Source organism: Carassius auratus, chromosome 50, assembly GCF_003368295.1.
Source record: "Carassius auratus strain Wakin chromosome 50, ASM336829v1, whole genome shotgun sequence".
Lineage (NCBI taxonomy): Eukaryota > Metazoa > Chordata > Actinopteri > Cypriniformes > Cyprinidae > Carassius > Carassius auratus.
Genome location: NC_039292.1, coordinates 3,204,931 through 3,215,813, shown reverse-complemented (window position 1 = coordinate 3,215,813; position 10,883 = coordinate 3,204,931). Strand labels below are relative to the sequence as shown.

General features: G+C 37.0%; 1 protein-coding gene across 1 annotated transcript; it reads right to left on the bottom strand.

Annotated features, from left to right (window-relative positions):
• Positions 1-1,933: 1,933 nt before the first annotated feature.
• Positions 1,934-4,908, bottom strand: LOC113066661 (uncharacterized). The gene is made up of 7 exons (XM_026238600.1): positions 4,752-4,908; positions 4,407-4,617; positions 3,391-3,659; positions 3,262-3,287; positions 3,005-3,021; positions 2,857-2,891; positions 1,934-2,514 (listed from the first exon to the last, which is right to left on the bottom strand). Exons 2-7 carry the CDS (start codon positions 4,609-4,611, stop codon positions 2,455-2,457), a joined length of 612 nt encoding a protein of 203 aa, XP_026094385.1. The 5' UTR covers positions 4,612-4,617; positions 4,752-4,908; the 3' UTR covers positions 1,934-2,454.
• Between the last annotated feature and the right edge of the window lie 5,975 nt (positions 4,909-10,883).

Genomic DNA, 10,883 nt, shown 5'->3' with positions numbered 1-10,883 from the left:
GAGTTGGTACAAACAATATCTGTGTTTAAAGGAACAGTCTGACTTTTTGGGACTTTAGCTTATTCACAGTAACCACCAGAGCTAGATAAGTCCATACATACCTTTTTCATTTCTGTGCGTTCTGTAAGTGTTATTTGACGCACCCACCGCTAGCCTAGCTTAGCACAAAGACTGGATGTAAATGGATACTGTTAGCATAGTAATCCCAATAAGTGACAAAATAATGCAAACATTTTCCTGTTTACATGTTGTGATCTGTATAGTCACAGCGTGTACAAATAACAAGGCTATATGAGACAGAGACCATTTTTAATCGTATAAATACTGGGAACTATATTCTCACTAGGCGTAGGAGCACAGCTAACGTTACTTGGGCGGAGTGGCTCCTTGGGCGGAGTGATTAGCGCAGCACACGAGACGCCTTGTTGATGGTTCCGTAAACAAAACAAGTGACTAGCTAGACGTGACTTGTGATCATGGCTGACTTTGAGGAATTGTCAGACTCAGAGGAATTTTACTGTGTATCAAACCAAGATCCAGAACCATATAGTTTTGAGCCAGAATACACAGACGAGGAGTTACAAACTTTGGAAGCTGTAAGACAAGATGTCGAAGGGAGAATCAGAACGAACACAGACTGGTGCTGTAAATGTGGAACATGCCAACCTATGCCGACAGAAACCGAGTGCCTTTGTTGTAATGAACGGGACCGGGTATTGCCATCAATGTCAAGGCTTGATGACAATCAAAATATTTGCGTCACTACCACGGAAGATTTATCTACCCTAATACACCCGGCAGTTGTCACTTTTTTTCCCCATTGTTACAAGATCAACTGGAAGAAACGCCCCATGCCGAGTGAACCTAATGGTCAGCTGTCCACCAAGTAAGTGATTTTGTTATAATGATCACGAGCAGTGTGTTCATGACAACACAATAATAACAATAAAGGGGAAACGCGGAGCCCCTATTCACGTAATAGTGTCACTACTAAGGTTATATTACAGTAGCATGGCACTGTTACAGTATGGCTAATGTTAGTTATCTCAAAACATAACGGAACACTTACCACAGCAACAGGTGATCCAATTTGTCCTGTCTTTATTATCGATGGGATGGCTGTATCCTTTAGCACACGTTTCATGGTCCGTGTGGCAACTTGCATTTTTTCAAAATAGTCGTCCACAGTAAAATGTTCAGAGCAAACGAAAAACTTTCTTGATGGTGTTTACAGGTGTGTTTCTACGCCTAGTGCTCCTACGCCTAGTGAGAATATAGTTCCCAGTATTTATATGATTAAAAATGGTCTCGGTCTCATATAGCCTTGTTATTTTTACACGCTGTGACTATACAGATCACAACATGTAAATAGGGAAATGTTTGCATTATTTTGTCACTTATTGGAATTACTATGCTAACAGTATCCATTTACATCCAGTCTTTGTGCTAAGCTAGGCTAGCGATGGGTGCGTCAAATAACACTTACAGAACGCACAGAAATGAAAAAGGTATGTATGGACTTATCTAACTCTGGGGGATTGTGTGAATAAGCTAAAGTCCCAAAAAGTCGGAGTGTTCCTTTAAAGCTCAACAGAAGATGTTCTTGCAGTTGTTGCAGCAAGACAGTGGTTACACTGAATGCTTTGCAGAAAAAGCATCAGAATGTAGTCTAATGACACATTTAGATTAGATTAGATTCAACTTTATTGTCATTATGCAGAGTACAAGTACAGAGGTAATGAAATGCAGTTAGCGTTTAACCAGAAGTGCAAGAATAAAGTGTTTTATATAAACATAAAAATGCAGAGTAAGTGAAGCTATGATTTAAAGAATGTACAGTGGAGTTGCTATATACAGTATTAAGCAGAGTATATACAGAATATAAATAGAAATGCAATGTAGGAATATATATACATTATGAACAGAAGCAACGTAAGACTGGTAATAAATAGTTTATTTTTTTAACCTGACATGGAACATTAATATTTCTGTTTCTGAGCATATGTAGTACAGTGAATTAAATTTGCTAAACACATTCACACTTGCCAACTACAAGATTAATAAAAAAAAATGGTATTTTACACATATTAAATGATTACGTCAAATGTCTGCAGGAGGTTCTGCCTGCTATTTATGATGCTCATGTGAGCTCATCCAGGATGCCAGAACCTGCTTTCCAATGGCAGTGTTACGTAACACAGAGACAGGATGTAATCGCAAGGCGTGTTTATTGACCAAGCTCAAAAAGTCAGAAAATCACAGTCATTTCACAGGGTAACACAGGGGCGGACACAAGGCTGATGGCACAGTGACACAGGGACCTCGGTGGGCAACAATGATGGTGCTTGCTTCGGTGATGATCCCTCGAATCCCGGTGAGTATGCAATCCTCGTGAAGGTGAACGGTAATCCAGTGAAAGGTGAAGATCCAAGAACGACGACGACACAGGAAGACTCAGGCAGGAACTAGGACACAGGAAACAGGTACGGGAGCACACCGGGGAGAAACAACGATCTGACAACATGAAACACCAGTTACTGAACTTATATAGGATAGGACACAAACAATTGAAACCAGCTGGCGCTGTTGATCATCGCTGAACAGTGACCACGCCGTGTCTCTCAGGTTTGGAAAATCGGCCGACAATTTTAAAATCGTCCCGTGTGAACCAGGCCTTACTTTAGAAGCCAATAACTTTATAAATCGTGTACTTTTTGGTTTAATTATTTGCACATTGTTTACACAGATGGACAGCTACATCATACACTTTAATACAGGTAATTTTTGATTTCCCATCTGGGTGGCTCTTTAAATAATCAAAATAAAAGTTATTCATTTTCTTTCCTGTTAATTCACCAGATGTGTAGTTTCTTCCATACTGATTTCCACACCTAAATTCAGAGAGAAAAACTAATCAATCAGAAAATGCTGTAACGCAATAACATAGTTCAAATGAGTTTAAATAAATTTTAGCAAACAAAGAAATAACAGAAAATTGTGTCACCTGTATCCTGTGGCGGGCTGCAAAAAGAGATCATAAATCAGTTGTTATATATATATATATATATATATATATATATATATATATATATATATATATATATATATATATATATATATATATATGTATATGTGTGTGTGTGTGTGTGTGTGTGTTTGTGAATATATTATATATTATTATTACAATTTTGTATTTAGAATATAAGAAATAAGATAAACTAAAGTAAATAATTAAATGTTAAATGAAATATAGCAGCTTACCTTTCTGGCATGGGCCCTGGTGAAAACTGCACAGAAGAAACATTTGCATTTAATACTTTTCAGAGATCAAGTACATACTCACTTATGAAAATGACAAAAAAATAAAAATAATTATAATGATTTGCCTACCCCTAGAACTCGAAGTGCAAAATGCAAACAGTTATTTGTTAAGAGATGATAGTCTCGATTATCATCCATTGCCAAAGAAATTCTCTGAGAGAGATCTTCGCGGGGGCCATTATTCAACCGATAAACGTGGAAGAGTTGGCCTGAAATGAATTTTTTCACACTTATTTTGTCCACAAGCCCCTGGTGATTTGTCAATAATTGACAACTTGAGCAGCTACAACTTGAGCTGCTAGAACTTGATGGTGATATTTGGGTTTGGTCTGGAGGCACTGAAAAACACAAAGTAGAATATAAAGATTTTGTGCAAGGCTTATAAAAACAGTATTTTTTTTTTTATTACTATTTTAATTACTATTTATATACTGTTTACTTGCTATATACTATATTTATATACTATTTCATTGTTATTTATCCCTCTTTTATTTAGAAAAATATAAACAAAAATAACTAAAGTCATTCATTTGCTGAATTAAACAAAAACCCATTACCATGCAAGAGGATGTGGCTTCTTTGGAAAGCAAAACAACAAAAGAGTATCTGTGTGTGTGTGTGTGTGTGTGTGTGTGTGTGTGTGTGTGTGTGTGTGTAAAAACTTCCAGGCATGAATGGGAAGTGTTCTGAATTGTTTTATACACAGTACAAAAGTTTGGACAGATTTAACTAAGGATCTTTAAAACCATTAAGTCTAAATTACTTAGGTATAAAGACTTAAAATATAAATTGTTAATTAAAATAAATTATTAAGTTGATACAGACTGTGATGGAAAATAATAAACTAGTGTATGTTTAAAAGCAGTGTTTAAATTATTAAATTATTATCTATAAAATATTATAGAATGCACTTGATGAAGTTGACTAAGAGAACAAACAGAGCCAGAGTAGACAAAATACAAAAAATGTGTGAAAGTTTTCATTTGTGCCATTTTGATCAACACCAATCCCAACTTAACTATTGTTGGAAAGTCACAAGAATGTTCAGGTGAGTATATTTAATAAATCAAGTGAAAGATGTCTACCTGTACATGTAAACTGAATGACTTCATTTTTTCCACAGTAAATTCCAGCATGGAAAAACTTTTTACCCGGACCAAACGATTTCCTCAGAATAAGGTCTCCTTTCTGAAGCACTGAGAGGTTGAAGTTATCACCTGAAGATTTCAGTACATGTCTGAATCCATCACTGTTCTGAGCTATAGCCAACCTCATGACAGTAAAGTCCATTGTTATCTAAAAAAAAAACAAAAAAAAAAAACAATAAACTTTATATTTACTTTAAAACTTTATAGTTACTTTATATTTTTATCCAAATAAAGGATATAACTAGAAAAAAATGGTTGGTGAAAACATATTCACAAACAAACCTTTTGTGAAGAGTTGCCCTCTAAGTGAAGTTCGGATGAGTGTATCTCACTTACAGAGTACTGAAGACTAAACACAGTCTCATCTCTCTGGGGCTTTCAGTGGGAGGATAAACCAGTTACACTTCCTGTTCTCTGCTTTACTTTCTGTTTTGTGAATGTGAAGTTGGAATATTATTTTTCGGTTAAAAAAGGTGTAGAGATAAAACCTGAATAAAACATAAAGGTAAACATGGAAGAATTGTTTTATTGTGTTCATTCGTTACCTAATAGCTATTATATTAGAATTTTAATTTCAAAAACATAATTCACATACAAAAAAAAGAAAATATTTACTATATTTATTCATAATATTTCCTTTCTTTTGGTGACCTATTCAATTTATGTTTTTTTGAATAAGTCTATAAGTAGAGAAAAGAATCATAATAGAAACCTATGCATCATCATTTTTATTTTTATCACAATAAAAACAACAGCCTTTCCCAGACACAACCTTATTAACCCATTTTCTGATTTGGCTAGAATACGAAATAGTGTGGCATTATATTATATCTGTAAAGTAAGTACAAGTTGTTGTGAGAAAACGCTGATAATAAAATAAGAATATCGGAAAAATAAAAAAGAGACGGACATAAGTTCTGTACCTTGCAACATTTACATATTTAGTTTAAACCACATCCTGTATTCATGTAAATCATGTATAATGCAAATGGGACAGAAGCAACCTGAAGGAGAACCAGAGTTGGTACAAACAATATCTGTGTTTAAAGCTCAACAGAAGATGTTCTTGCAGTTGTTGCAGCAAGACAGTGGTTAAACCGAATGCTTTGCAGAAAAAGCATCAGAATATAGTCTAATGACACATTTAGATTAGATTAGATTAGATTAGATTCAACTTTATTGTCATTATGCAGAGTACAAGTACAGAGCTAATGAAATGCAGTTAGGATCTAACCAGAAGTGCAAGAATATAGTGTTTTATATAAACATATAAGTGCAGCATAAGTGAAGCTATGATTTAAATAAATGTACAGTGGAGTTGCTTTATACAATATTAAGCAGAGTATGTACAGAATATAAATAGGAATGCAATGTAGGACTATATACATTGTGAAAAGCAGCAACGTTAGACTGTGGTAATAAATAGTTTATTTTTTTAACCTGACATGGAACATTAATATTTTTGTTTCTGCGCATATGCAGTACAGTGAATTCAATTCGCTAAACACATTCAAACGTGCCAACTACAAGCTTAAAAAAATGGTCTTCTCCACATATTAAATGATTAGGTCAAATGTCTGCAGGAGGTTCTGCCTGCTATTTATGATGCTCATGTGAGCTCATCCAGGATCCCAGAACCTGCTTTCCAATGGCAGCATCTGAAATATTTCTGGTGTGAAGTTAATCTAAGTCCTTTGCCAATCGTTAAACACACATCAGTGTCCCACTAAAAGCGTTTTAATGGGACACTCAAAGTCAAAGTGATCACTGAAGAATGGATGTATAGGAAAAAGAAAATCAATGCAGAAAAATGGATAAATTAGATTAGCTAAAAATGTTAGAAAAATGTTATGTGGTTGTATGGTACAGTGATGTATGATACTGTCTTTGATATCATTCTGTCGGTACTGAGTGATTTGAAAAGTTTACTATTGTTACCCATTGAGTAACTATTTGATATTCTAACAAGCACACTGTTTTTAGGGGGGGTGGTGGTGTAATTGTGACCTTATGACCTCTCAGTCTGCGATCAGGACACTGAGAGAGAGCCACAGAGATGTGATTTTGTTTTGGTTTGGTAAAGTCTGAGGTGAAGTCAGCTGTAAGGAATGTGAGGCAGTGTGTTAAACTCTGCCGCTCAGAACACTTGCAGGATTGTGATTACCGTGCGATTGATGGCTGCTTGGAGTGCGAGAAGCCCTTCATTACCCGCTTTGATCTTTTCACGACTAAAATGCTTAAACATTTAACAGCTCAAAGACTTAAAGAGGCAGAAAGCAGCCAGCAGGTGCTCGCAAAAAAACAAGCCCAAAAGCTCTCAGCACTCATGTTTTGATAGAGACCAACATAAATCAACTGAGAAGCAGAGCTGGCGGAGATCCACGCCTTCATTCAGTCCGTCTGCAGAGAACCAGCGCTTGAACCACTACAAGTCTCCAGCTGTAGAAATCAACAGGTTTTCAACTTTTCAATCAATGATGAAAATTACAAGCCATAATGGCCTATGATTGTATTCATAACCCTAACCCTATATATATATATATAAAGGAATCACTATAGATAGATAGATAGATAGATATTATAAAATGTCTTCCCGACCCTGTTCTCCACTCCTCAGTTTTTCCCGTGAGTTGCGTGCGATGGAAGCAGGGGAAGGAGGAGGGAATCTTTCATCATGCTTTAGGAGTGACGGGGGGTCAGACCGCTGAGAGACGGACTGCTTTTAAAAGAACTATCTCTTCATTTGTTTTCCCGGCAACATTTCACTTGCTGCTTTTCAGAGAAGAGTAAAGAGTAAAATCCCTCCCTTTTAAGAGGAAAAGGGGCCAGACGGCAATCCGTCATTTAGGGATATTTCAGAGAGGCCAATTTAGCTTTGATATCAGGAGTTTTCCTCCCTTCAGACAGCTAAGGAAGATGGTATCTTAAACATTCCCTCCCAAAATAGCTGTTCTCTCACGCTCAGACTAGAGGAAAATAGTTTGCTAGGTTCCCCGAGTCAAACGATACCACTCCGTCTATGATATTCAGAAATGATCGTGAGTGAGTGATATTCCTTGTTAGCAACAGTTCCATAAACAAAGCATTAATAATGAGTAACTTACATTTTTTGACACAATTTTGCATGTTGTTTTGTTCATTTTTGCTCTGCACTTCTTCGAAACAAATCAAATCAGAATCAGGTGTTTTCATTTGAATCAGTGTTAAACTAATCAGTTGAATGAATGATTCAATGATTCATTCATAAAGACGGTCCCTTCCCTGAATGAACAGTGTTCGGATGATGAATCAGCCAAATCTATAATCTTGTTACATCCTCCACATTTCATTTCATTTAAAGGGGGGGTGAAATGCTCGTTTTCACTCAATATCCTGTTAATCTTGAGTACCTATAGAGTAGTACTTCATCCTTCATAACTCCAAAAAGTCTTTAGTTTTATTATATTCATAAGAGAAAGATAGTCTGTACCGATTTTTCCTGGAAAAACACGACCGACTGGAGGCGTGACGTGTGGGCGGAGCTAAAGAATCACGAGCGCCAGTAGCTTTTGCGTTGAGAGCGTCTGGAAGCTGTGACATTACCGTGAGGAAAAAACCATCATCCAAAACAAACCATGGCTAACAGTCAGATTCAGCGTATATTTATGATCCAGAATCAGATCCAGAGGCTGAAATTTAACAAGAGCAGCATCAGCAACGACGTCTCTATGTGGTATGTACTGAAACTGTATATATTTGCTTAGCGGTTTTGGAAAATGACTAAGTTCCACTTTATGTCGTCTTTTTTTTTTTTTTTTTTTTAAGCTGTACATGTGGAAAGTGCAGTTTGATGACAACATCGCATGTTGTTTACTTGATGTGCTTACGCGCCGATAGCTGAGTTAACAACACAGAGATATTTGAAGCAGTTTTACTCACCGCCTGCGGTTCCAACACACGATCGTGACCCTTTTTCATTGGGACTGCATTATCCTTAAGAAATAAACGATGTGCAAATCCGGCGTAAAACTGGACCTTGTTTGTAAAACAAGCATCTTCGAAATGCAGGGAACAAACAACAACACTTGCACAACTCCGTTTTTGGTAATCTGTGCAGGGTTGTGTTGCCCTGTCAACCAAAAACACACTTCTTTTGTGACATTTCGCGACGCTCTCGCTCTGATCAGTGAATGTCTGTTGTGCTCTCAGTGCTCTGCTATACGGGAGCGCATGCTCTTCCGGCAGAAGTGCCTTAGGACCCATATAAGGAAATTCCGCTCCATCTAGCGTCACACAGAGCCATACTCGAAAAAAACTTTCCGAAACTTGTGACAAACCGGAAGGAGTATTTTTCGAACAAAAATACTCCTTCAAACGTACAACTTAATTTTTGAAACTTTGTCCATGTTTAAGCATGGGAATCCAACTCTTTAACAGTGTAAAAAACACAGTATGAATGAAATAGCATTTCACCCCCCCTTTAACTTCCTTATCGGGAGAAAAGAAGTAGCACGTTGTTCTGCCAGCTGCGGATCTATTTTTGGATAATGATGCCTTTATGGCCAAACAGATGATTCGAAAAGTTCACATTGTCGTTGCAGATCAAATACTGTATAGCACAGATAACATAAAATCAATATTTTGACCAGGTTAAATGTTGATTATGAGTAACCCAAACCCTTTTTTCTAAACCTCTCTATTTAACCCTCGGTCGCGCACATCCCACATATAGATGTTAACACTTTTTATTTGTGACCAATTTCAGTGTTTGCAAACAGTGATTACATTTTTGTGGGTGAATTGTGAGATAAAATAGGTAAATGTCAGACATGGGGACTTGTGACTTGGTGACTTGGACTCGAGTCGACTCGAGTCGCTATTTTTAGGACTTGAGACTTGACTCGGACTTGGAAGTTAAAGACTCGGGACTTGACTTGACTTGAGACACGATGACTTGAATGACTTGAGTGTTAATCACATCATGTTTTCAGTTTGATTATAAAATATATAAATTATTTTTTTAAAATAAAGTTGATTACTCAGCTGGAGCGCAGGCTGAGAATAGCGTCGTGACTGGATCAGGACACTATCATCAGTCATGCCCTCTCTACCTTACACACACCACGCCCACTTAAATCAGATATCACATCACATCAACATGTCAGCCTGAGAGGTACCGAGGGTCATCGATTTGTCTTCAATATTTCAGCAAAGGATAAATGGATTTGCAGCACTAAAAATCGCTCGCAGTAGCTCTGCTACTAAATTCATTTCAAAATGGCAATCCATATACAGCTATGAACAGCTGTTCCTTCATCTTAGCTGAGCTTTCAACCTTGATACGGGAAAGGATGAAGCTTGGTTAGTTATTGTCACATGACCTGCGGTGCGCTTGCGGCATTCTGAAAAGTTTAGATGTTTTTAACTCGATGCGGTGCATACCGCGCGCCTAAATTGGAAATAACGAATTTGCGCGCAAAAGACGTGATGTGAACGGCCCCTAATGATCCGCTAGCAGGCCGTCAAAAAAACGCATTCCAGGGGCGGCGCTAGGGCTGGGCTAAGGGGCATAAGCCCCGAATATTTTGTTACCTTGTCTTTCTCATAGAGCAAAACAATTAATCAGAAAAACAAATGTAGCTGCCGCGATTACCCAATCACGAGAAGTGCATATTATATATATATATATATATATATATATATATATATATATATATATATATATATATATACATACATATAGTACAGAATATAAATATGACGTATTTTCAGTTGTTTCATACTTTTTTGTTATGTACAGTACAGACCAAAAATTTTGACACACCTTCTCATTCAAAGAGTTTTCTTTATTTTCATGACTATGAAAATTGAAGAGTCACACTGAAGGCATCGAGGGCTATTTGACCAAGAAGGAGAGTGATGGGGTGCTGCTCCAGATGACCTGGCCTCCACAGTCACCGGACCTGAACCCAATCAAGATGGTTTAGGGGTGAGCTGGACCGCAGACAGAAGGCAAAAGGGCCAACAAGTGCTAAGCATCTCTCGGGGAACTCCTTCAAGACTGTTGGAAGACCATTTCAGGAGACTACCTCTTGAAGCTCATCAGGAGAATGCCAAGAGTGTGCAAAGCAGTAATCAAAACAAAAAGTGGCTACTATTACATATTTCGGTTGTTTCACACTTTTTTGTTATGTATATAATTCCATATATAATTCCACATGTGTTAATTCATAGTTTTGATGCCTTCAGTGTGAATCTACAATTTTCATAGTCATGAAAATAAAACTCTTTGAATGAGAAGGTGTGTCCAAACCTTTGGTATGTACTGTACATAACAAAAAAAGTATGAAACAACTGAAAATACGTCATATTTATATTCTATACTCTGAGAGAGAGAGAGAGAGAGAGAGAGAGAGAGGGGAGAAATGTAACAGT

Excerpts from the sequence above, each read along its gene's own strand:
- LOC113066661 (XM_026238600.1), bottom strand. The coding sequence starts at position 4,611 with ATGGACTTTACTGTCATGAGGTTGGCTATAGCTCAGAACAGTGATGGA. Across the intron at positions 3,660-4,406 it reads CATTCAGTTTACATGTACAG|TGCCTCCAGACCAAACCCAA; the intron begins GTAGACATCTTT and ends TGTGTTTTTCAG. Across the intron at positions 3,288-3,390 it reads TTGCACTTCGAGTTCTAGGG|TTTTCACCAGGGCCCATGCC; the intron begins GTAGGCAAATCA and ends TCTTCTGTGCAG.